General features: G+C 45.4%; 1 protein-coding gene across 6 annotated transcripts in view; it reads left to right on the plus strand.

The window, feature by feature from the left end:
• Positions 1 to 26,775, plus strand: part of SLC35F4 (solute carrier family 35 member F4) — a 106,042-nt gene that overhangs the window by 48,965 nt on the left and 30,302 nt on the right. For 2 of the 6 annotated variants that reach the window (XM_021400905.1, XM_021400909.1), the window contains exon 1: positions 24,409 to 25,287. The exons of the other annotated variants lie outside the window; for them this stretch is intronic. In XM_021400905.1, the coding sequence (XP_021256580.1) occupies positions 25,212 to 25,287 (76 nt within the window). In that variant the 5' untranslated portion in view covers positions 24,409 to 25,211. Of the gene's footprint in view, positions 1 to 24,408; positions 25,288 to 26,775 lie in introns of those variants that run through there. 6 annotated transcript variants of the gene reach the window in all.

Raw genomic sequence — 26,775 nt, forward strand, 5'->3', positions numbered from 1 at the left:
GGCTGGGATGAGAGGGAGACATTCTGTTGTACATCTGCCATCGCTCCGTTACATGAAGGAAAGTTGGAGAATGCTTTTGGTGCCTTGTTTCTTTGCATTGCTTAAGTATGTAAGCTGTTTGGATCATTAGAGCAAACTTCTCCCCGTATTTCAAAGCCGGTTGCTTGTTTTGACATTTGCAGTCTCGCTCTTCGCTTGTGTTTTTGTGGTTGTTGTATTGAAACAAGCAGCCTGTATTCTCTCATTCTGTTGATGTGACTTGAAATGAGACATTCAATGGGAATCTAATAGATGCCCGAGAGACAAGTGCTGAAATGTGAGCTGGATACCATTTCGTGCAGCTCTCCTAATATTAATACTTAAGTGATTTAAAGAATATAAAGTAATGAAATTTTTTGAGTGAAAAACACATTCCTGCATGTTCTTATTGCCATGGGACAGCTGAGCAGGGAAGTACCAGTGGAATAATGGAGAGCTGCAGAAGAGATAGAGCAGGGTGCTGAAGGCAGCTGCCTGTTACCAGAGGCAGTTTCTCTTCTGCTGGAGTGTCTATTTCTGGCTCATGCATATTATGGCGCAGATATTTCCCAGAAGATAATGTGGATTTCATCTGAAGCCAGATCTTTCCACTGACGAGGTGAAAAAACTGGATATTTGAGTTATGGGCTTATCTGTGTAATTCACTTTCAGTGTGGCAGGGTAAAGAGGTCCAGTTCTGCTCTGGATTTATGGAAGGCTGAATCCTGCAGTTAGCACGGGCAGCCTGTGGCTTGGAGCCACGTGTGGCTTAAGCAGTGGAGTGGCTGCATGCAGCTGGAGGTGGATGAGAGCTGGAGCAGGTGCTGCAGGATGAAGCAAGGTGCTGGGGTCAGGGTGCTGCTGAGCAGGGTGCCAGCAGCAAGGCCAGCCAGGCAGCGTGGGGAGCACTGACTTTTTTTGGGTTTGCAGACCCCTGCTTAGGGATCCCTTTGTCTTTTGCTTTCTGAAGAACATAACAGCTGTGTCTCAGGTAGGTGGAGGCTTGCAGGATGCTGCCCTCACCACTTGTCCCACTGTGGCAACTCCTTGCTGCTTAATCACAGTGTTGGCTTTAGGAAGCCAGGCGAGCAGGTGCTGTTGGCCAAATCTAGACTTATCCCAGGGATGCTGCTGATCTCTTTTAGCTGTGGGGAGGACGGGAAGGCTGGGGCACTGCTGATTCCTTAGGTGGCGAGCAGGGAGCTGTGTGCTGCAGATACGTCGCTTTGGGGCTGTCAGCTGTCTGGGGGCTGTGCTGATGTGCTCTCAGGATACCACGTCTGCCACTCCGTGGCTGTTCTGTGCCAGCAGAGATGCACAAAGCAGCCGGAGACAGGGTCAGAGGCTGTGCAGGGGCTCTGCACTGCAGTTTAGGAGTTGTCACTATTTATCTCCCCAGATGTGCAGATGGAGACCAGAGCAAGCTCTAGCTGCTGTATGGACAACAAAGCACACTGTAATTGTGATTTTTTTCTTTAGCTGGGTTCAACTTCAGATTAGCCAGAGAAGAAATTGTGGAAACCAGTAGCAAGGTGCCAGGTCTGTTGGTATTTTGATTGACATGAACCAGTAAGCTGAGGGAAACGAGGAAACACAGACGTGAAGGAGCCTGGTTCTGCCAATGCAAGCAGCGCTTTGGAAGAAGAACGAACAGCACGGAACATGGTTAACCTTGGCCGTGAATGAAGTGTCTGGAGCTGAAATCCATCACTGTTAGAGCTCTGTGAGTGGAAAGATACCTGGAGAGATCTGCATGAATAACAAAACTCAGTTGCAGCAGCTGAAATGTATGTGAGCCTTGACAAATCTGTGTGAGTGCCTATCCCCCTTTGCCCCATCTGTGCCCTTCCAAACATTGCTGTAGGTGCATTATCCTGGAATGGTGCAGCCACAGTGTCTTTGTTCTTTGTACCTCCTTTCTTTTCCCCTGCCTCAGACATAAATTATGTGCCTGCCTTTGTAAGGGCTCTGCTGACCTGGCTGCGTCCTGTCTGCGATCTCCTGGCTGTCTTTGCTCTGCAGAGCTGCTCTTTATTACCCTTTTAAAACAACTTCTCACAAAGTAACCTCACCCTTTCACCTCTGCTGCCCTTTGTACAAGGCAGGCATCCTCTAACAGCCCCGTCTCTTCTGCTCATTCTCAGATCTCTGCTTAAAAATCTCATCTCCTGTTGTGCCTGCTCACTTCCAGAGCAGGTCCTGTAGCCCGTCACCTAATAATACTCAAAGGCAAACTCATTGGACTATTTCTCCGGACTGAGCAGATGCTCTGCTTTGTGTCTCTGTTCTTACTGCCTACAGGAGCAGAAGCACTAAGCTGGGTAATTTCCACAGCAAGTGGTTGTGTTTTGTTTTGTTTTTTTAAAAAAAGAAAACCGAAAGGGAAATAGTCACTTTCCCAAAATGTTATCATTTTATTAGCAGAAGTGATCTGAAAATCCTGCTTGGAATCAGAAGAATTGTGGATGCCCCATCCCTGGAGGCATTCAAGGCCAGGCTGGACGTGGCTCTGGGCAGCCTGGTCTAGTGGTTGGCAACCCTGCACTCAGCAGGGGGGTTGAACCTCGATGATCTTTGAGGTCCTTTTCAACCCAAGCCATTCTATGATTCTATGTTTCCAGCTAGGCTTTTTGGACCATGGCTAGCATGATGGAGTCTGCCTTGTAAGACAGGTAAATATAATATACGCTCATGCACTCTGTCTGAGCCTCCCTGTTTTGAGTTTGGAGTTCATCCAGAGCACAACAACAGTCACATCCTGCAATGTTGTTGAACCATACTGTACTTGGAAGGTGTTGAAGCAAAGACCTGGTTGTTCTGGTCAGTTGTAACGGTGCGTACAGACTTGAATGGGATTCTTGGCCATAAGGGAAAAATAATAATAAGATCCTCCAGCAAGAAAGCAACAGTTCTCTATTCTTGAGGTGAAACTGTATTCTTCGCCCACTGGCTGCACAACACCAGTGCTGGTATTATATAATGACACTTGAATAGGACTAAAAAAGTTCTAAGCCTTGCTAAGCACAGACACATCTCTGCAGCTGGATTGCAAGATCCTGTGGTTTGGCAGTGGCACAGGTTGCCCAGAGAGGTGCTGGTGCCCTGTCCCTGCAGATAGGCAAGGTCAGGCTGAATGGGGCTCTGAGCACCTGCTGGAGCTGTGGGTGTCCCTGCTCATTGCAGGGGGTTGGATCAGATGGCCTTGAAGGGTCCCTTCCAACTCAAATAATTCTATGACTCTGTGATCCTGAGTATGCTGGTACCTATCTCCAGCATACTCACCTTAGAGTCTTCTTCCTTCTAACTGCTTAAGTAAACATTACAGTAGGTCACTTGAGTGTCAAATTGCGGTGAGGAGGAAACTTTGACAAAGGCAGCAGAGACAGAGAGGGGAGGAGAAGAGGAAGGCCGAGAAATGAGCTCTGACTGCAAAGCAAAGCGTGGCTCGCATGTGGCTATTGTGGGACTTCTGCAGCACCACTCCTGCCAGTCACATCTCTGGCTCCAGCTGTTTCCTGAGCATTTTCAGATTTCTCCCTGCCCCTCCTCCCTGGGAGCATCAAAACCTCAATTCCTCCTGTGCTTCCCTGTCAGCTGTTGTTCTCGTCAACTTGCAGTAGTGGCGAATAGCAGAAAATGAAGCTCTCCCTTCTGGTGAGCGTCCGCAGTCCCTGCTCCCTGGCATGAAGAGTCAAAACAGTGTGTGTGATGTGCTGCTCAGGCTGTTGGATCAGCTCAGCAGGCACTAGCTATTACCAAGCTAAGCACTGAAATGAATAGACAAGAAAGATTGAAACGACACCCTCCTCACAGTTGCTGTGATTTTTCTCACTGAAGCAGTGATCCATGAGGTTTTGAGCCAAGCATTGGGTAAGCTGATCGAAAAATGCACCCAGCTCTGGCTACAGGCACCTTGCAGGCTGGGGCCTGAGATGAATAGGGAACAGCTCTCAGAGGTTGGTGCTGTTCCTCCTGCTTTGGGCGCTGCTGGTGCTATGCTCGTGAGTGCAAACATCTCTTCCCTATACCCGCTGCTCCAGTAGGTTCCTGGCTGAAAGCTGCTGACCCTAAAGGTGTCATAACTTCTCCCTTGAAGCTGTCGCCCCAACCCCACAGCCCCACTCCTGGATGCCTCCACAGTGCTGCCATGTAGATCTCTGTGGGAAGGGACAGATGCATGGCTGTGCTTAGCAGCTGCTTGCAGTTGGTACCTGGGGCTGGGGCACAGAGGGGTCCCATTTCCCCATGGTCACGGGACTGCAATGTGCTCATATAGTGCTTTGCAGATAGCAGAGGATGTGAATGTGCACAGAAATTTGAACTGCCTGGTGATTTGGGAGTTCTGGTTTTGTCCCGTCTTCATCCTTGTCAGGGGTGCAGGGACTCTGCAAAACTACATGGTATCTCGGCTGATGAGAATGAAGTACGTGGTTATCTCTGGGAGGGCACAATACTTTAATGTCAGACTATGTTCTCTCTGATGTGAAGATAGTTATCCCTCTGTTATCTCCTGCTTTAAGTGTTTCTCTTGTATCTCTTTGCACACAGCTTGTCCGGGCTGGCAACCAGCTCTTCTTGCTATACTTGCAGTGCCAAGTACTGTCATGGTTCAGTACAAGCAGTGACAAAGTGGAGCTTTGTGGATCTTTTGTACAAATAAAAGCTTGGCTTTGACATACCTTGCCTTAAAGCACTTTGCTCTTTGTGATTTCTAAGAAGGTCAGAAAAGAGACGGGTGAGCTCAAGCCCTGTTGGTACTGCCTGTATCGTAGGTGAGTGAGTTGCTGCACTCAGGTGGGCTTGTGGGGCAGAGCTGTGCTACCCTCATGGCCTTGGAGGCGTCTTCAAAGCAAGCACTTCAGGGACAAAGCCCTCACGATGCCCTGGCTCTTGTAGTGAGCACCCTGGGACAGCTTGGCTGTTGTTTTGACTGATGTGTGGGTTGCAGTGCAGCACTTCTGTCCTTCCTCCTCTCAAAGTTTGGTGAAAAACAGAATCAAAGAACAAGTTGTGTTTTGACTGGCAGCATCTTGCTTGCTGCGATACACTAGCTGGCAGAAAAAAAAGATATTGAAAAAAAGATATCTAGGGTCAAAGTCCTAAGTGCAGCAAGGTGAATGCTAGACATTTAGAAATTCCATCAACTCATCAACCTGGGGGGGGCAGAGGCTTTCCTTTTTTCCTTCAATGTTTTGGAGTAGGGAACAAAACCTAAATGACTGAAAATAACCGAGATCGGAGTCTCATTCTCTTTTCCCTGATAGTTGTTATATGTGACACCTGTTCCAGAAACATGTAAAACATTGCACTTTTCTATCCTGGCAACCATTTCATGCACTTCTGATGCATACTTTGCATGAGATGAGTGGAGCGAATGAATCCAGAAGCTGAAGGGCTTTGAACCAGACCCCTGGAGGGGAGAAGGTCAGCAGTGCTGGAGAAGATGGCTTTTAGAGGGCCTGTAAGCACCTGTGCTTCTTGCTTTGGAAAACTGGAAGGAAAACAGTGCAGCTCTTAAAACACCAGCAAAGCCAGCAAGAAATTGCTAAGGTTGTTCAAAGCAATGGTAAATACTGAGACATTACTCACACAGTCAACTGATAAATGTGGATAATATGAGTCATTAGTTGCACATTCAAGGATCACGACTGTGATGCTTTACAACTGTATTAGTACCTTGATCTACGTAAACCTACAGATGTTCCATTCCTTCCAAAACTGTCTGTGCTAATGCTTGACTGTTTTTCTGACTCTCTGCTTGTAGATTTCAATGTGGTTCTTGGGAATTTGTTGGTTTTTCCTACACGCATAGGGGGCAGATAAATAGCATACACCCATCTGTCAGCTGAATTGTCCCAGTTCACGCACACTGACTTGAGGTCTCACATAGGCTGCTTACAACAGATACTGAATTTAGGTGTTGTGACTATCAAGTGTCTGTGGTTGAGATGGTAATGAGTAGCTTGAACCACTTTCTTCCCAGGGATCTGGCTTCCTATCTGGTCAGGTTTCCTACCTAGAAAAGCTGTGGATACCCATCCCTGGAGGTGCTCAAGGCCAGGCTGGATGGGGCTCTGGGCAGCCTGATCTAGTGGGTGGCAACCAGCCCATGGCAGAGGCTTGGAATTAGATGGTCTAAAATCATTCCATGATTCCATGAGGACAGAGAATTGGTCAGGGCCTTCACCAGCCAAGCTTGGTGCAACCCAGCGTGTAATGTTTCTTGCTGGAGCCAGACACCCGTGTCCATGCAGCAGCGACAGCACAGAGGCTGTTCAGACATTAATGATGAGAAGCAAAATGAAGAGCCACCCTCCAGTAACATGCAGAGTGCAGCACTTTGATGCTTTCTTTGAAGTCAGGCGGGAAGTTGTGATGCCTCATGGGATTTATTTGCTAAACTCATGAGCATTAAGCTGGGTAGGAGGTTGGTGGGAAATGTTAGGATGGGCTTACTGCTTTGTGAGAAGCATACTGGTAAGGAAATGGGATGTCCCTGGGGCATGGCAGCTCCCGTGCTCCGCTGTGCCAGCTGTAATCAGATGGCAGAGAGTTGATGGGAAATGCAGCAACCCTTCTTCCTTCAAAAACTAATAGTTCTCCCTGTTAATAACCGTGCAGGCACTTGGATGAAATTTATAAAGCACCTTTTCACTCAGTATGTGGGACATGTATAGAGCTGGTAGAGCAGTGTCTTTAGGAGAATGGCTTGGAGGTTGCGCTGCAGTCATTGCTCTCTTCTCAGAGACTTGCTCTGACTCTTGCATGGGTTTGCAGCAGGGACAAGTTTTAGGGGCAAAGAACTGCATGGTGTGACAGCTGCAGACCCGTTTAGTTTTGTCCTCTCAGCAGTGGTGGCACAGCTTGGGGTATGTCCTAGAAAGCTAGAAGGAGCTGGCAGAGGCAGGGTAAAATGTGTAAGAGACTAGTATGACTCTGAAGCAGAAGACACGAGATCAGTCAAACTAATACTACCGGTATTGAATAACTTCGCGTTAGTGAGATTATACTTTGGAGTTCTAGCCCCAACATCTAGACTCAGCTGCCCAAATTCACCTGCCATATAGACTTGCACGAGCCATCACACTCATTATTTCCTGAAGGCTCCCAGTGAAGCCTGGGCAGAGCTGGTGCTGCTCTGGGTGTATCGTAGTGTTTGTGCTTTGTCCTTGGGGTGCAAATCAGTGCTGCCTTCATGCTCTGGGTCACGCTGTCTGTGTCTGTCCAGCTTTGGTGCCGGGCAATTTCCATGCAGTATTTTTAGTGGATAAATGGCTAATAGGGAGTCCTAAAGCTGAAAGTAACCCACCTTTTATAATTTAGTTTTCAATTTCTGCTAAATACTCAAAGAGGATTTAATGCGGTGTGTGGGTAATTAACACTAGCTATCAGTTTACAGTGGCTCTCTTGCTACGACTCAAAGCACTGTGCAAACAAAGTAAAATAAAGTCACCCTTTACAATTTCCTAAAGGGAAAAGGGAAGGTAAATAATTACCCAATCTCCTGGGATTCTCCTAAAGTTAGAATCTTCCTTTTAAATGACTGAAGAAAAAAAAAAAGAAAAAGCCAACTGTTTCTAAAGTAATTTAAGATTTTTAATTGCAGCAAAGTTGGGGGATTCAGTGAAGATTCCCAGGGCAAACAGTAGCTCTGTCCCTCTGCTTGCACATACCTATAGCTGTTCATTTTAAAGGCAGTGACCCAAAATGCTGTGTGTGTACACAGAAGGTTCAAGGGTAAGTAGAGGTAAAATTGAGTATAAAAGCTAGAAGTCACATGCAGCTTTCCTGGAGGAGTAACCATCTTTTCCCATTCTCCAGTATTTTTCACTGAAAATCCCATCCGGGCATTCAGACATCTGTGACAGGCTTCCTTTAAAGCCAAACACAGAGGTGGTTTCGCATTCAGCGTGTGATCAGAAGTGCTTTGTATGCTGATTATCATAGGGAACGCAGCAAACAGGTTATGCCTACCCCCGTCTCTGTTCTTACAGCTTGTGCTCTTTGTTAGCGGTGTGGGTCTCGCCAGAGGGTCTGTCCCCCACTGCATGAGTCCCTGGGTGGGTACAGTGTCCCTCCCACAGTCCCACTGCCCAGGTGGCATTGTATTGGGACGCAGCAGCGTGGCTCTTCCTGGCTCTGAGGGCACGGTGTCCTAGCAGAGACCAAAGGCAGGAAGCCGCTGCTGGCTTGCCAGCTCTGATTCTTTCAGATGAATTTGGCACCGTGATCCCTGCTTATTCTTGTGGCTCTAATGGGGTCACCTTGAAGAGTAGTTCCTGCTGCAGAGTTCATTACCTGCGTGGCCATGTGATTCCATTAGGTTCATTTGATGGTGACTAATATCTGGTAACATCCATCAGAAGCAAGCTGCTTAGCAGAGAACAGCACAGTGTATAAATCCCTTTTCCTTCTGTCGCTGCCTCTCAACAACAAGCTAATTCCATTTAATACACGGCGGTACTACTTAATTGGTGATATAAACCGAGGGGAAATGGGAAAAAATGGATACAAATGCATCTTGGCTCTGTTTCAGCTGGTCCTTCATTTCCTCCGAATCTGAAGAGGGATGTTAGAAAGGGACAGCGTGTGAAAAGCAGCAAGGGGAGAACGATGGTGAAAATATACTGCATTAAGGTAGCTGCGGTCAGGCCCTCCGACAGCTCTCTGGTGCAAGAAGTGGGATGCTGAACATAAGATAAGCATGTTTTGAGGCATCTTTATTTGATTTCTTTATCTCTGAATTTGTTCCAAACTCAGGAAAAAAAAAAAAAAGGCTCCTTTCTTTGGAATAATGAATGATTTAGGCTCCTAAAATGTCAGAGATGCTGTTCTCTGATTGGCTTAAAATGCTCTTTTTGAAACCTCCAAGCCAGCAGCTTCGTCAGGGGCAGCATTACAGCAGTATGTCACTGCAGACTGCTCTGCTCTTCCTGCATATACACCCAGATACAGCGCCTGCCCCACAGCATGCCGTGGGAAGCTGACTTTATCTGTTCACTCTGCTCTAATCAATGCTGCCTTGAGATACTGATCTTCGACCTTGCAGCCTGGAAAGAGCCATGTGCAGGCAGGAAAAGCTTCGTGGGGGTCACATGAATTTGTGGTGCCAGCAGAGTGAGTTTGTGCTTGAAGGTGAGGTGTCGAGATGCAAAGGTGGATGGAGGTGCTTGATGCAAGTGCCAGCGGTGCTGTGGCGACACAAGAGGGAGCTATGGATTCTCTTGAGATGCTGCAGGGTTCACCCAGGCCAAAATGCACACAGAGTGGATAGAGGAGTAAATTCTGGAGCACAGCAGCCTCTGGAAAGACAGACGAGGAGCTGGTGTGCTTGTACTTTGGGGCTGTTTGGGTGCTAGTTAACTGTGAGTGTGCTGGAGAAGAAGATGGAAAGGAACACTTCTTCCTTAGAGATTACAGGCAGAAAAAAAACAGAGATGGTTGTTCTTTTGTCTGGTGCTATTGTGGGCCTGCAAGTGAAATGCGGGGAATTGCAGTTTTTACCCAAATGTTAAGCTTCTCTGCTTGTAGACTCTCTGTTTTAAATTACACCTGATCCTAATTCCACACAATAAGCGATAAGTTCTTTTAAAATTTGGTTTTGTGTGAAGTAACGGCCTTAAGTTGCACCAGATGAGTTTCACGTTGGATATTAGGAAACATTTCTCCTCAGAAGGAGTCGTAATGCACTGGCACAGGCTGCCCAGGGAGTGGAGGGGTCACCGTCCCTGGAGGTGTTAAGAACTGTGGAGATGTGGCACTGAGGGACGTGGTCAGTGGGGATGGTGGGGGTGGGTTTGGGTTGTACTTGATGATCTTATAGTGGTCCTTTCCAACCTTAATGATGCTGTTATTTTAAGTATTTCTTCCAGCTTGTTTTGCACGGGAACGGGTGGCCCAGAGGGCAACGTGTTGGTCTTGGGAACAGGAATTAACCTGCTCATTCATGTGGGCTGTGTAAGCTTGTGTTCCTCAGGCCTAGACCTAGAATTGAGATTTATGTGAGGAATTTAGGATGTGAGAGTCGTGCAGGGGTTCCCCCAAACCCTTGCTTCGTTCCATAAGGACCAGTTTCACGAGTAGAGATTCCCAGTGGCTTCAGATTGCTGCTGTGCGAGTCCAGGGCCTTTACATTGCTTGGCATTCTGCAGTCTCTTTTCTAGGGCCAGCCGTGGGCAGGGGCACAGCTGCTTATCTCACAGTAGGTGCTTTACACACAGCACAACACTTGGCTACAAAATCATGTCAAGGAGAAGCAGTGCACGCACCTGTATTGTATCCTCACAATTAACACTTACCAGGATGTGAGAGATCCAGCTCAGTGTCTTCCTCCGAGGTGACCGCTGAATACATAAGGCTTCAGTGGGCATTATGAAGGTATTTATATATCTGTATTTATTTCTCCTTCCTTTAAGGCCAAATTTTGGAAAAAAATATATATATTAGTTATTCTGGAATTGCAGGATTTGGGATATTTGTTTATAGATCTGCAAGAAGGCCTCCATTTTTTACATGCACAGCTCAAAATCTGCATTTTGGATAACAGCACTGCTTGGTTACCCGGCGGCCTGTAGCGCTGAGCACTGCCAGCAGCCCCTCTCACTGCTCTGTGGCCCTGCCCTGTGTGATGCACTGTTCCTCTTCTCAAATATCCAGTGTAATTCTGCTTGAAGAAAACGACTGCTTTCCTTCCCCCCCCTCCTTTCAAACCTTTCGCATTCCTCTTGCATTTTTTGTCCTCATTCCTGCCTTTCACCCCAGTTCCTGGGTGGATACTACGTGCTATACTTGATACAGTCTGAGCTATAAATAAGAAGCAGTTTGTTGGAAAGTAAAATTAGCAGGCCAGATTTTCAAACTCGCTTCTAAATGTGTGCCTAGCCACCTCGAAGTGTACATGGCCTCATTCTCAGACTTGCTGAATCTTGTTGTTATCCTTGATTTCAATGGGAATCTGTGGTGCTCAGGACTCCTGGAAATCAGGTCACTTTTCTGTTTGAGACTTGGGCATGGATCGAAGAGCCTGACCTCCAGGGCTGTGTTATGGGTGGAGAGACCAGAACACATAGAAAGGTTGTCAGCTGCTCTGGGTCAGTCATTTGCTCAGGGTGAAATGAGGGTTTGGGGAGGGTCCCTTCTGTTTTTAAGGGACAGGAGATTCTCAGTGGGTGACCACAGACACTCTTATGTGCCCATGGTGAGGCATCTCAAGTCCTTGGCTTTGCATTTTTCGTCTACTTTGTCTTGCATGTGAATCTAGACATTTGTCAAATGCTGGAGCTGTTGACCTGACCATTGCTGAGGGAGTTGGTGTGCACTTCTGTCACGTTGGGGTGAGTTATGGTGAGTTTTGCTCAGAGATGCAGTGGGATGCTCTGTCCTCAGAAACACTCAAGCTCAGGCTGGGCGGGGCTCTGAGCACCTGGTGGAGCTGTGGATGTCCCCATTCATTGCAGGGGAATTGGACTAGATGACCCTTAAAGGTCCCTTCCAACTCAAATGATTCTGTGCAGCTGCTGCATGGCCAAGAGGAAACAGATTGGGACTCTGCCCACTGCTTGCAGCACATGTTGACCTGTAACCAGAGGATATATTGCTTAGCAGCTCTGTACCTGGCTGAGCTTTCATGCTTACAAGCCCTGCTGACCCAGGCAAGTATTGGAAGTTGGCAGAGAAACAATCTTTTCGAGCTTCTGGAGAGCTGTGAGCTCTGTAGGGAAGACCCTAAGGAGGTGAAGCCTGTGGCTACCTTACATGTGCCACAGGAGCTTGTTTCCTTGCTCCTGGCCACGCTGGAAGAGTTGGCCTGGGAAATGGGCTCTGCAAGTGGAAGGAGCAGCCAGATCTCATTGCAGGCATCACTTTTGTCTTCTAATTTGTGTTGTGCTTTAGGAAGAATCTCAACAGTGTTGATTGCCTGCAACTGGAGCAACAAAGGGAAGGAGTGACAGAAGAGGGGACACTTTGGTAGATGCTTCTTGACTCAGAAAAGAGAGAGAGTTGCTTCACCTGCCACCAGGAAAATAGTTTTGGGCTTTTGACTGTGTTTTTGGCATCTGTGCTTAGCACAGCTTTTGTAATTAAATGGAGCCTCTGGTTAGGAAGGCACAGGTAGATGGTGATAAAAGCTGCAGAGCATGTGGTTGCCAGATTTCTCATTTCTACAGCTGTGTAACCCAAGGCTCTGCTCTAGAAAACCGAAACATAGATAGACTATCCGGTAGAAAGGTGTTTGCTTGCAAAGCATTCAAAATAATTTTTCTTTGTTAGCTCCAAAGCCTCCAGCTTCTCTCTCCAAAGCCTGCTGTGTGCTCGCATGCCAAGACAAGGTTTTGGCATCCTGCTCTGCTGCACAGAGCTGTGCTGGGGAGAGAGCAGCTGCTTCACTCTGCGTTTTCCATGTGCTTTTCCCTCTTCGGTGAGAGTGTTTAAATAGCTATCTTAAACCAGCTGGGATTACAGAAGAGGAGATCAAAGCTGAATTTGACTTATTTGACTTCCCAAAGGTTTATCTTGGAGAGCTGCTCTCCTATCTGCGCTGCGTTCCCTGCCATGCTAAGTGTGTAGCAAGCTTCTAGCAGAGGGCTTGGCTCGGGAAGGCATGGCTGAAATGCTGCTTTAAGACCATGCAGCCCCCTCCCACCCTTTTTCATTAGCTAGAGCAGTACTCCACTTTAATGACCAGCTTGGTAACATGCAGAGAACCCCTGTCTCCAGTGGGCTGTTCCGTGCCTCTGTTCTTCCACGTGTTTCTTATTGCTTTGGGCATTCAGGTGAGAATCAGGCTAAACAAAGTCCAACAGCGGAAAGAGCAGAGGGCAGGGGAATGTATGGAAAAGAGAAGGGAGAGATGAAAGAACAATGAATGAAGCCCTCTGCAGTGTCATTTTGAAGGAATTAGTTAGGTTCATGATGAGTTTTTCTTTCTTTACAAACCACAGGAGGTGATAGCTGGCAAAGCTCTGCCGGAGTAGAGTTCCTGAGAGCAGAGAAAGGCATCCTGGGTGATGTACTGCAGTAAAACTGACAGTCTTCTGAAGAGTTCAAAATGCCATTTTGTCTGCCATTTCAAAAAAGTTATGGGACAGCCCCTGAAGGAAGAGCTTCCGTTTAAGTAAGAGCACGGCAGAGGTCAGGGGAGCTCAGATAAGAGCCTCGTGGAAGGGAGCTGGCATGACACAGGAGGGCATGCATTTCCCCAGGGTGAGTGCATGGAGACTGCATCGTTAGAGCAGGCTGTGTGTGCAGTGCGTGCAGATCGCTGGGTGAGCCGCTGTAGTGCAAGCCTGCAGACTGGAAAGGCTTGGGGGCTGAGCACGACACATAGGAGTCTTTTTTCCTTTTTTTTTTTTTTTCTTTTTCTTTTTTTTTCCTTCGGGCACTTGAAGTTTTGATGGAGAGGAGAAGAAAGGTTCTTAGAGTGAGCTCTCCCAGCGAGCTGCATCTGTACTGAGCTCCCGCAGAGTGAAGCCTGCAGGCATTTTGTGTGCATGAAAAACTGATGCAAAAATTCTTGCTGCCAAGATGCATCTGTAAGAGGCAGAGAAGTCTGTGCGCTTGTCAGGGCCTCTGCACCATGGTATTGCATTCCTATTATCCACGGAGCAGTGCTCCCAAAGGGCCCTTCTTGCCATATCCCACACTGCAAAGAGACCCCTGTAGAAAAGCTGGCAGCGTTGTTGCTGCTCTGTGTTATGGATGACTCTGCCAAGTGCCCACTGCTCCTGAGGAAGCCGTACCACACCTAGCAGTGGGGTTTTGCTCTTTCCTAACCACTGCCTGGTTAGGAAAAGTCCTGTTAAGTCCTAACCTGAGGCTTGAAAGCTCACCACAAAGTATGCTGTTGCGTACCCAAATTTTGTGGCTTTTTGATCTCCTGCTGAGGAGAGTGGTTTCTTCTTGAGGTCAGTTTCCTCACCACGTGCAGCTGCCTGGTTTTAACCTCCACATTTTTAACCTCCACATTTTTAACCTCCACATTTATCAGTTTAGTGGCAGACATGCTGGGCCTGCTCTTGCCCAGGGAAGGTTCACGTTGGATATTAGGAAAAATTCCTTCTCCAAAAGAATGGTCAGGGTCACCATCCCTGGAGGTTTTCGAGAACCACGGAGATGTGGCACTGAGGGACATGGTTAATGGGCATGGTGGAGGTAGCCTGGCAGTAGATCTGGATGAACTTGGAGGTCTTTTCCGGCCTCACTGGTTCTATGATCATATGATTCTGTGACCAGACCTGTCAGCTTCTACCCCTTGACAAGCTGGTGAGTAATGCTCACGCATAGTTTGTTGTAAAAGAGATGCTGTCCTCAGCTCGAAGATGTCATTAGCTGGCAGAGGATATACGTGAACACTTGGTGCCAAGTTACTTGTATTGTGAATGTAATGGTGATTGCACAGTGTTTTCCCTAACGAGGAGATGGGTCTTCCAATAACTTAATAGAATCCTGCTGCGGGCCCTGATTTACCTCTGACAAGTTAAACCATTGCCAGATCAATACTGTGCTCTGTTGCAGTAAATAGGCTTGATTTTAAGTATTCAGTAAGAATGTATTTTGGATTAAGGGCCAATTTTTCAAGGAGAGAGCCTGCTGTAGGGCATAGATGCATGTAGCTGCTCTCCCCACAGGCTGCAGATCTCAGCTTCCCATGCTTGGGGAGCTGCTGGAAGCAGCGGCACGTCTTCCCTGGCAGAGATCACAGCAGGGACCTTGATCTGAGCAATTCCACTTCCAACCACTTTGTTTAGTACCAGCAATGAATGCTGTGAGTGGAATGAGATCCTGAGAATAATTCTCATACGAGTGACTGCCAGACAAAATGGGTTTGTGTGGGACTGAACCTCAAAATCTGTCTCTGTGGTTCTGTGTGTGCTTCCCCTGCTGGAGATGTGTGTTGGGAGGGTGAGCTCCAGAAGGACCTCTGGAAGAGGTACACTGTGTGTGGGAAGGAGACCTTTCAGGTAATAGTGCCTCATTACTGAAAGTGTCTCATCATCCTAAAGAAACGCGAAGCTCTGCTGTCTAGAAAGAACCTATTAACTTTTACTATCCGTTTTTTTGGTATACGTGCACTCAGCCTTTCATGTGTGTTAAGAACAGGATCCTTATCCCTCTTCTTACCTTGGAGAACTGGCCCCAAGTCATGAGTTGTTGGCTGGGACCTGCTACCATGGGTCCCCAGAGGACACTCCTGAGGCTTGGGTAACTGAACCAGTGAGAGTGTTAAAAGCAGAGTACTTATGGTGAATACACAGCTTCCACATTTTCATTGTGTCACTACTGTTTAATCCTTCCTTAATCCCCTTATGCTGCTCGGTAGAGGTTTCTTGTGTTATTTTCATTGTCTTGCTAATAAGATGCTGCACATAGTAGAGATTTACACTGAAAGGCATTAGGGAGGATTATATGAAGATTAGACAAGAAGTACTCACAAAAGGTAGGAGATTTTATTACCAATTTTTTAAATTTCTATTGCAAAGGAATTGTACTTTAAAAAAATTGTAGAAAATTTCTACTGTAGAACTGAAAAATTTTCTACTGTTCAAAAGGCTTATCTTGAATTTCTGCACTGGCTACTTTTCAGACCCATACTAATGGAACTGGAACCATCTGATTTTTCTGCGTTTTTTTTTTTTAAGTTATCCCAAATTCTGGGGAAAAAAAAAAGAATTAAGCTCCTTCTTCTGCTGGACCAGGGATACATGAACATCCCTTGTGGTACCCCTCATGAAGAGTATGGATGGACTTTGGCACCCAGCAGAGACCTCTGATTTCAGAAGGGCTCTGCAGGTGGTGGAAAACTTTTTGTGCTGAGTGTTTATGACAGTTAGCTAATTGCAAGTGCTGGCTGCAGTGGACTAAGACTGATATCTTGCAGATGAGATTCTGATCTGTTGTTTCATCATCACTAAATAAGTGTAGCTGGAATTTTGCAGAGACAAAGCAGCAGATCAGCAATGAAAATGGAAAATAAAAATGCTTTTAAATAAAAGAGCGGAAAACAGGAGGTAGCAGATTTTATGTCTAACCATCAGAGCTCCATGAAATTAATATAGTATAGGGCCTAAACTAGAATTGAATTTGAATATATTGCTAATTAAATCAGGACTTGCTTTGTCTCCTTAGAACACTACGACACGGTGCTCAACATCAGCTCCCAAAGCCAAGCCCTGGGGCAGAGCATCTTACTCGGGTCCCTTCCATAAGAAACCCTGACTCTCTGCTGTAGGAATCTTTGCAGGCTTTCACATCTGCCTGGGGAATTTCCTGAAGTTATGTGCCAGGTGCTAGTGAGTGACAAACTGTTTTGATTTTCACATAGCTAAGTTCCTTCCAAAGGTGGCACAGAATCCTAAATAGTAAGTGAGGCTTGCTGGCACAGTGTTTGCTTTTCTTTTTAGCATTTTTGTTTGTCCTTAACAGTGATCCTGAGCTGCCTGTGCTACACAGGTTGGAAAACACCGCTTTAAATGACTTGCACGCAATAAGGGGATGCTTAGCTGGGAATTCTGCAGAGCGTCCTCGTTCTGAGACCCATTCTGAGCAAGCAGTGGATTTCCTTCACCCTAGGTTTTATTATTAGCTCAGCTAATTATAGCTAGTTTTATTATTAGCACCTTTTTGTTATTAACGCAGTGTTGTTTGCTGAATATAAACTCAGTGAATGAATGGGATAAGGAAAATGAAATCCAAGACCTGCACAGCCAAGAGGATATAAGTACCTAAATGTAGCCTCTTTGAAGGACTCCAGTTTCTAAATGCATGTTTAGCTGGAGCTGTGGTCTTCACTGGGGGGTAAAATCGTTTCTCACAATCATCTTATGATAGAAAGTGGACATACTCTGTCCTTGTGCTCGGAGGCAAAGTCAGCTCCACTTGAAACATGCCAGACAGCTTTGAAAACTCTCCTGCAACGGCAATTCTGTACCTAGTGTCATCTCATTTAGTAGTTCACTGTTCTCCTTGTTAAACAGTTCAGCTGCTGACAGAACTTTTCATTAATACAATTAAAGTCTCTCGCTCCTGGCCCTGTCAACACAGTTGTCCATAATTAATCCTTTCTTTTGTGCAGGGACCTCTTACACACGTGAAGACTGCTTTGCTGTTTCCCCTGTCTTTGTTAAGTGCTTGACCTCAGTTCTTTCCATCTTCACACACACACTGTTATTTCAACCTCTGATCCCTCTATCCTTTTTCAGTTCCGAAGCTTCAGATTTTGCTTCAAAATCTCTGTGAATGCTGCTCTCAGCCCTTAAAATTAGAGGGGCTGTGAAATATAAAATTAGAAATGTAGTGCGGCAGCACCACCGAGAAAACAAACGCTATCTCTTTGTGTTATATTTGTTCTAAAAATTGGTTGTTTTTCCTTCCCCTTTGGTGCTGGAACTAGATGATCTTTGAGATCCCTTGTAATCCAAGCTATCCTATGGTTCTAAGTAATACTGAGTTCCTCCACCCAAGGAACTTTTTGCTGTCATCTGGATGGTGGGGATTGCAGTGTTGAGTGGTGCAAGCACCTGCTCCCATAGCAGAACTTGCAGTGCTGGTGGTGGCATCTTGGGACTAGCCAGCCCTGACTTGTTAGCCTGCTGCTCTGTTGTGATAGTGGTATTGCAAAAAGCCTAAAGAAATCTTGTTCACTGCTGGCTACGCAAAATATGGCAAATAGAAGTGATTTACTTTGCCATTGACATGCACCACAGTCATGATGACAAACACAAAATGAAAATTGTCTCAGCTCAAATGCTCTCCTGTGGTACGGAAGAGGCATTTCATAATTGTGGAATTAGGAAATGTAGACAGCTTATTTCATTTGTGGCAGTTTTGTTAATAATGCATGGGAAAGGCAAGTAATAATCTGGCATGCAATTACGTCTAAACTGTTTTCATGGAGTGAAAAGAAACAACACCAACAAACACCAAAAAGCTACAAAAAACCAATAAGTGTTGGGCTTCTGACTTTATTATTCTGTCTGTGTTGGAAATTTGAATTGATACCAGACATACTCTTTGCTATGGCTGCAGGCTGTGAGCTGGAGGTCTCCCCATGCTGTTTTACTCCAGCAGGTTTCAGTGGCCAAGCTGAAGTGGGAGCCTTTCTTCTCATCTCTTAAACTTGCAGAGTTTGAAATTCCGGTGACTTTTGATGAGGGATGCTCAGACTCACTCAGACAATGCTTCAGAAACTCACAGCGTGATCTCGTAGGCTCACAATTTTGCCAGCGCTGCTTCTCAATCAGGGAGGCTGGATTGCAGGGAATGCTGAGATTTCATCCTTCCGATGAGGTCCGTGCATGCAACAAATGAAATCTGTGCGTGTTTCGTAAGATTCTTGCTCTTTTCTGTGCCTGGATCTCAGTAAAGCCTGTGAACTGCAATTTATGATGCAGTGCTAAACGAACTTTGCCTTGCTGATTCAAGATTAGGACGGCAGGATCAATTCAACCTGACGGAGGCTCTGATGCCACTGGCATAGTGTCCACGGTCCCACTGAAGTAAGATTCCTCTCAAATCATTCTCTAGTTTTACATCGAGCACCTTCTTATTGTTCTGCAAATATGAATGAGAGTGAATTCCTAACGTTGGAGGTAACATCTAATAATTTTGTCAGCCTGAAATTTCAGTCCTGTTTCCAGTGATGCCAAAATGCTGAGGGTACATCTAAGCTGATGTATATTCACTGCTCCCAGTAAACACCGAGTGACCCATTTTAAAAAGAAAGGTTACCCATGCTCACAATTGATGTTTCTTCTTAATTACTTTAGCAGATTATTATTTCATGATCTTTTCATCGCACAACAGAACAAAACACCTAAAAAGTCTCCTTGCCCTGCCTGCAGCAGGGAGGTTGGAACTAGATGATCTTTCAGGTCCCTTCCAACCCAAGCCATTCTGTGGTTCTCTGATTGCCAGTTCTGGAGACTTCAATGCCTATCTCATGATCATTATAGAGGAAGGCTTTTCTGTTCTAAAAGTCATGTGGCTAAGGAAAATCTGAAGTTTACTTTATTAAATGAAATTTTCAATTCCTGTTATTCCCAGGGAAAGCTTGGAAACGCTAGTCGTTAGGTCTATGAAATCCTGTAGTGAGTAAAAAGCTTTCCAAAAGCACTGCTACATATGTTAGTACTTCCAAGTCATAGAATCATAGAATGGATTGGGTCGGAAGAGACATTAAAGATCACCTAGTTCCAACCCTGTTGAACCCTGCAGGGTTGCCACTCACTAGATCAGGATGCCCAGGGCCCCCTCCAGCCTGCCATTGAGTGCCTCCAGGGATGGGACAGATCACCTGCTTTGAGAATTGTAGAATCACTGTGTTCTTCTGGTGGGAGGTGCTGGGTTTGGGGCAGCCATCAGATAATTTGGGTTTGGTAATAAGCAGCACAGCACTGTGTGATGTGTAACATCAAATTACAGAAGCTGGCCTCTTGCAGACAGGGCACAGCTGTCCATCCATGATCTGAGCATTTTAACTCCTGGTGTCATGGTGCTGTCAGAGCCAGCAACCCGGGGTCTGGCTGCCATCTGCTTACCTACACCTCTTTGGGATTTGGTAGAAAAGCGGTGGCTTGAGGCCGCAGGGAGAAGCTTTCCTGCTCTGTGTGACAGCAAACTGCAAATCTTCCTATCGTCATCTCTGAGTAGATGCTTAGCCAGTGCCATTAATCTTATTTCTGTAAACTGCCTGCTTGGGAAGCCCAAAAATAGAACATATTCCTTTTTTTTTTTTTTTTTTTTTCCCCCACTAGAAAACAGGGTGGGTAGTAAAGAGTGAATTCCTGGGCTGATTTGTTGAAAATAGCAACCCGTGTTAACACGAGCCTCTGGAGATCAGTGTATAAACACTCAGCCCTCAAGGGAATTAAAATCTCTTCAAATTCTGTAGTATTGCTTGTGGTGATTAGGTGATATTTTAGCAGGAAATGAGTCCTCTGCTTCTAGGTATTTGCAGAACACCAGAAAAGCTGGATAAAGTTGTATGTCTGTGTCAGTGAGCATAATATATGAGACTTCGGTGTGTCTTCGGTATGAATGTTCTCAAATAGAATATGTTGATGCTAGAGAAGTCAGGGGTAAGGCAGTCTTTCTGCCACAAGCCAAGGAATGGCTGGGAGCAGCAGCTCCCAGGCTGGAATGCCATTGCAGAATCACTCATCAGGCTCTGGCCCGAAGGGGGTGGAAGATTTGGAGAAGACAGTCAGGAACTCACCAGTGCTGATTTTTATTCCATTCATCAGGAAGGCACTTGAGAATACAATTGCTTTAAACAAGTGAATAGGACCTTCAAAGCACTTCAGTATTTCTCTGAGTCAGAGCTGCTCTGCTTCTCCTGAGCGCATATGAGGCTGGTATCCACCACGTGAGCATGGGGAACAATGAACTGCCACATCTGTGTTGGAAGAGGCAGGTGTTTGGTCAAGCAGCCACTGGATGTGCGCAGAAGCACTTGTTGCTCCTGCAGCAAGCACAGAGGGAAAAGTTTTGCACTCTCTTGTCCACATATGTTATGTGAACATGCACTGATGGGGGCCAAAGGATCATGTCTTAGGTTTTTATGGGTTCCTGTCAGAATTGGGTTGATATTCTGAGACACAACAGTATTTAAGCCTGTGAGAATTTTGTCTTGGTTAAGACAAAGCAAGGAATTCAGGATATGATTCTTTGTAATCCATGTGATACGACTTGGCACAACAGAGAGATTTACAATTCCTTTTTTCTGCGTGCCTTGGAAGCTGTTTTGGACTGAGTTTGCTGTTTGAATCAAGTAACACTTGCTGCTTGCTTCTGGTAAATGTTCAAACTAAAGCCTTGAATTCTCTTTTACATGGAAATGCTTTTTGTGGGATCTATCCGTTTTTATCTCAGTTTGGCTGTTTATCTCTTCAGTGTCTTGCATCTAATTTATATTCTAGCAAGGTAAAATGAACTTGATAACAGCCCTTTAGCTTGTTGTCTTAAAACACACGCTCAGCCTGCAAGAGCCAATAAAGTCATGTTTATGAGGGTATTATGGTCTAGTAATTAGGAACAGACTGACCTGTTGGCTGCGGGGCCTATGAAAACTGGGTTGCATACAGATCTTGTAACTAGCTTTGTTCAAAACAGTGACTGCAGTTTTGGATCTGAACCCTGTTCTAGAGCCAATTAGAGGCAAAGAAAGTCTTTTCATATCGTTAGCAAGCATTAACAGTGTTTCCCACTGAAAGCATCTGCCCTAACTTAATATCTAAAATGCCCAGGGGCGAGCAAGTCACATCACAGGATGGAAATGTATGCCTTCAGTGTGTTCCTAATTTCAGATTGCAACAGACATGTAAGGGAGACCAGACAAGCTGTCTTCTAGAGATACTAGTTTCTCACCATTCACCTTGAAAATATTTTGGTATAGCTATTTCAGACCTTGATGTTCAAAGCCAGGGGAGATGAATCCCATCATCAGTGTGGAAATTCAGTGCTCTGTGTAACTCTGCAGCTATTTTCCGTTAGCTGAGATAATTCTGTCTCCCTGGGGCAATAGCGTGCTTGTCATCTTCTTTGGGATCAGATATTCCATCACTTCTCATTGGAATTATATTAATACTGCGATTCTGGTTGTCAGTTGTTTCCCAAATGGAGAAAAAGAAGCCCTCCAAACCAAACCTGGCATAGCTTGATTAGTTTATTGGTTATGTTCTCTGTAGTCCTAGTGAACTAGAAACAGGGAGTGGTGGAGTGTCCTTACGGGGACCTTATTACTTGTATCTTACACCAAGATACACCTCAAAATGGTTTATTATCTCTTGCCAACTTTGTCAGCAGAAACCAAGTACATCTGTGGCTGGAGCGCAGCTTGTAAGCAGTCTGTCTGTGTGGGACTGACACCTCAGATAAACCTGGGGTTACCTGAAGTTCCGCTACAGCTTTGAACGTCGGTTGCAATTTTAGTGAAGAAGAGTAATTAGTCTTTATTCTTAGAGTAGGTCCCTTAAATATGCATAACTAGCTACTGTTGCAAGCCAAGAGGATGGTCGATGTTTTGACAGCATCGGTCCCGTTCTGATACGAGTGTGGAACCCTCGCTAGCAAATGTGATTCAGCACTCCCCAGTTCCGACTGCTTGCAGCCCTGGTTTGCTATCAGGTTCATGAGTCAGCAGCCTTGCAGCTTCTCCATGTGCTCGACTGCATTAATATTTACTGAGGGACAGAGACTGTGGTGGGCAGCATGCACTGGGCCTGTGCCGGGCGAGAGGCGGTTCCGAGGCCTCAACAATATCCTTAGGCCGCAGGGCTCTTGGCCGTGGGATTGAGGGAGCTGAACTGAGGCACGCTAATTCAGTGGTTTCCATCTACATTAAAACCACAGAAAGGGTATTTCACCTGGCTTTAGAGCTTCAGTTAGGGTCTTACCAATGTTTGCCTTAAGCAGGAACAGATGTGTAGCTTGCTGGCCTGCAGTTTGGGTTATAATTTATGCTGTGTATACTTAACTACTTTACCCTTGATTTTTGGGAAGACAAGCCATGTTTTTCCCACTGTAGTACCATGCATAAATGTAAGTATCCACAGATTTCATGTTGACTTGCAATCTGTGGAGTAACTGTCATGCCAGCCTGGTAAATTTGGACATGAAATACCACATGTGGATGGATTTGTGTCTGATGTACTACAGGAGAAAGAGTCTGCTTGCTTCTCTCCCTTCTACTCCATATTAATTTATTCCTCTCTTTGGCATGATTAGAGAGGAGATGGGGGGTATACAGGCAGGATCAGAGCACCTGCATCAATAGCATAACCTACATCAATGCAATCAGCTGTTCGTACTAGGAGCTGAAATAGGTGGCCAAAGCACAGACCTGTATAACCAGACAAGCCGATACTTTTCATGCTGCAGTCTTCAGTCGGATGTACAGGTACCAGTCACACATTTCTGAAGCAGTTTTATGTCTGCTTCTTTTCTCTTCTAAATGTTGTACAAAGCAGAGATTGCTGGGGTGGATACTCAAAAGGCTTTTTTCTGGGTTTGAATATGTTTTCTGAGTTACTTCATTAAAACAATGGCTGATCTTCCTTCGAAAAAAAATGCAGCTATTTTTCGATGCAACCACATTCTGCCGGTAACGTTGAAATTATCTGAAAGAAACGTCTCAAATTGCTTGACATCATCTCATGCATTTCACCCTCACCATTGTTAAGGTTTGTTAATGATTCCATTACAAACTCTTATTTGCAGAAATGGTTTTCTAAAAACCATCTGCGTTGGATTGTTTATGTTATATAAACGCTCAAGGACTAGACATGTATTAATAGATAGCCCTGTGATTGTGGAGCCAGCAATTACTTAACTTGTGATTACTTTATCACAAAGTCTGCTGACTCTCAGCACTTTGGAGAGGAGAATAAAATTCCTTCTGCAAATTGGGAAGATAATTTTCTTTGGAATAGCGCTTGTTACATAGAGTGGGAAATCTCCTGAATGCAAATAAGCAGTAAAAGCTGGTTAGCTTTATGTGATGCGTTGTGATGCTTTGGGAAAAACTGTGAGGGTGGTGAGCCTTATCAGTCCCAGGGGATGTAGTAAAGGTCCTAGAGCAGAGCTACAAGCATTCCAGGAGAGGACGTGCTGCGTAGAAAAACAGGTGATTGTAATCTTTATTTTCCCTGGACTTTTTATCTAGCACGTCCCAGTGCTGTTGTTCTCTGCACTGGGACAGAAAGCCTTGAGCTCTCATTCTCTTCCATAGTGTTAGCCACTGATTCTTACTGTGTCACCACTCCCTAATGATAAAGAGTGCAGACCACACACACAGGAGTAACAAATGTGCGGAACAAGATCGTGCATTTAAGATAATATCCTAGACTGCTGGCTTCTTTGCCCTGAAGGCTTTGGAGCCACTTCCTACCTCCTGTGGGTGTGGTGATGTCACGGATTGATACCTTTCAGTACTCAGGAGAGGAATTGCAGTTGCTCATGTCCTCTGCAGTAACCATTTTGTGCCCAGAAAGAGGCTCTTGTTGCAGTGTAAAGCATTTGAGATTCATGCTGACTGCCTTTAGGAAGCCCAGCATGTGATACTCTGGGTTGGAGATTCTTTATCTTTCTCAAATCGCTTTATTGCCTTCCTGCTAGCCTATAACTTCTCCTGTTTGGCTCTGTAGGAAGAGATAGAGGACCAAGCTCCAGTTGCTAGCAAAGGCACAAAGCAAAATTTTTTGACGTTGGAAATACGGAATTATGGAATTGTTTGAGTTGGAAGGGACCCTTAAAGGCCATCTGGTCCAACTCTCTGCAATGAACAGAACACCTACAGCTTGATCAGGAGCTCAGAGCCCCGTCCCCTGACCGTGGGTGTCTGCAGGGATGGGGCACCCACCACCTCTCTGGGCAACCTGTTCCAAATTTGTTTTTCATAAATGCTGTAATAAATAGGTTGAATGTAAATGGAATGGTTTGCTCAATGAAACTTTCTTGTTGCTCTGGGCGAACAACATCTGATAGTAGAAATAAAAATAATAAACAAAGAGGTAGAAGAAAGGATTTAGAAGAAAGAGGGTTAAAATGTCCTGGGTGCCTCAGGGGAAGAATCTAGACCACTGTGGCCTATATATATTTCCTAGTTGTGACAGTTTTTGTACGACGTTGAAAGAGGAGAGACTCTTGCAATACCACTGCTTTGTCATCTGATGAAGAGCTTGATGTTACCGGCTCTTTTGCCCAATGCATTCCTGGTTTAGTGGCTTTACAGGAGTTGCACTATTCAAAGTTTCTTTAAAACAACTACTGTAATCATACATACATTGTCACAGTGTAAGGAACCAGAAAATTACATTGCATAATTCCCTTGCAGTTGTCTGTGAAATCTCCCGTCTGCTCTGCTAACACAGGGCAGAGATCTGATGTGAAATCATTCTTTTCCTACAAAGGGACTGCAGTGCTTTCAAGTTAGAGAAGAGCAAGAGCAAATATGTTTATATTTTATCTGCTATACTTAACAATTGAATGAAAGGAAAGTGTTAGCGGAGGTCAAGCATTGTTTGAGTGTGTTGCAAATGGTTTCCCAGGGAAACAGCAAATCAGTACTCGTAGCCTACTGCAGCATCTCCAGAACAACATCCAGCCACCAGCCCCAGCCGTGTTTACTGTAGTACTCGGGACCAAAAGTGATGCAGACCAAAGGCAAGCGAGTGTGTGAGTAGGAGCATTTCCAAAGGATGAAGAAACATTCGGCAAGAGTGGCACCATTACCGTCCTACAGTGTTTCTGAATTAAATTCGCCTGTGTCAGACGGTAAATGCTTTTTTTCCTTTATATTTAAGGCTAGGCAGGAATTTACTTTGCATGCTGCTCCTGCTCTGTTCCATGCAAAGTGGCGTGAGAGTGTGTGTATAGATGTATTTGTACGTTTTTTAAGTAACTAATGCTTTGATAGCATTTTTGACACTTTAATATCATCTACGATAAGTGCAGTTAAATTTCTCCTTTATGTGTTCAGTTGCTGTGTGAGTGATTTCTGATGAAGAAACTAATGTTGAAAGAAGGACAACCGAAAAAAAAGTTCTTGTACTTCCATTCTGGCTTTTCAAAAAGCTGGGAAATTAGCTCTGTACGATGCTATTGATTTTACGGTAGTATTTTAATAATGTGCCCCAGATCTATCGTTGTTTTAAAGGCAGAGGCACCAACTTTTTGTGCCTGCTGTCCCTCAGCTCGAAATGCCAGTTGTTCCCTTGCACTGCTTTCCCCCCTTATTTTCAGAGGTGTCAGCTCTGAAGCCATTCCTTAATACAGAAACCACAAGACAGAAACTGTGAAGCCCGTGGTGTGCTCTCACTGACATGACAGCCGAGCACAAAGTGCAGAAACGCGGCTCGTTCCCTGCAGAGTGCACGCCAACTTCACAGCACACCTCAGTGTCAGCTGGAAATCTGGTGATGTCCAGCGAGAGAGATCGCCGCACTTAGGATGGTGATGCAGAGGATGTACAGCAGGGATATGTGTAGTATAAATCAAAAGCTGAAAGGAAAACTTTCTAAAAATATTCCTAATGTTCAGGTTCAAGGTGGTGGTGTTTTAGTGTCTGTAGAAATCTCGGGCTTTAACTGTGCTGTTGCAAGTTTATTACATTCAATGTCAGACGTTTCAGAGCACTGAGTGCTGCTTTCTGGAGTTGCTAGTTCTGCCCCAAATGAATTCTTTTCCTGCCAGGTGTGGTGTGTTCTTAAGGAATACTTGAGCTGGAAAACTGCAAGGTGCATGCTGTCTCTGTTTTTGTTATTCCAACCAGCAGCAAAATTGCGATGCCTTTTTCTGTGAATTAAATTCAGCACTACATAAAAGCAAAGCAAGAGGCACTGCACAGCAGAGCAGGACTTTCAGCTCTTCAATCCACCTGGATCACACTGGCTTAAATTACAAACAGGGCTGGGTTTGGGTACAGCAGGCAACTGTCATTTTTCTTGGGAGCATGTGCGCGATATGGAGTCTTCTGCAGTCTGAACGCTTAGCTGGTGTTTCTTTCTTGTGGGAAAAAGGCCCTAAAGAAAGTTGGAGGAGCAGATGGAGCTGACTGCTTATGTTGGTGCATTGCTGTTAGGTTTTAGGAAGTGTGAAATAGTAATGCCTGCCCTCACCGACTTCTCGAGGAGCAGTGTTGTGGTGGGGTGAGCTGGTTAACAAGGTGATTTGCTGCTGCTGAGCCAGTGTCTAGCTACAGCCTAGCCCCATCCAGCTGCTTGGGAGTCTTAACCCACTCCCCATGCTCAAAAATGGCACCAT

The sequence above is a fragment of the Numida meleagris genome, chromosome 6, assembly GCF_002078875.1.
Source record: "Numida meleagris isolate 19003 breed g44 Domestic line chromosome 6, NumMel1.0, whole genome shotgun sequence".
Lineage (NCBI taxonomy): Eukaryota > Metazoa > Chordata > Aves > Galliformes > Numididae > Numida > Numida meleagris.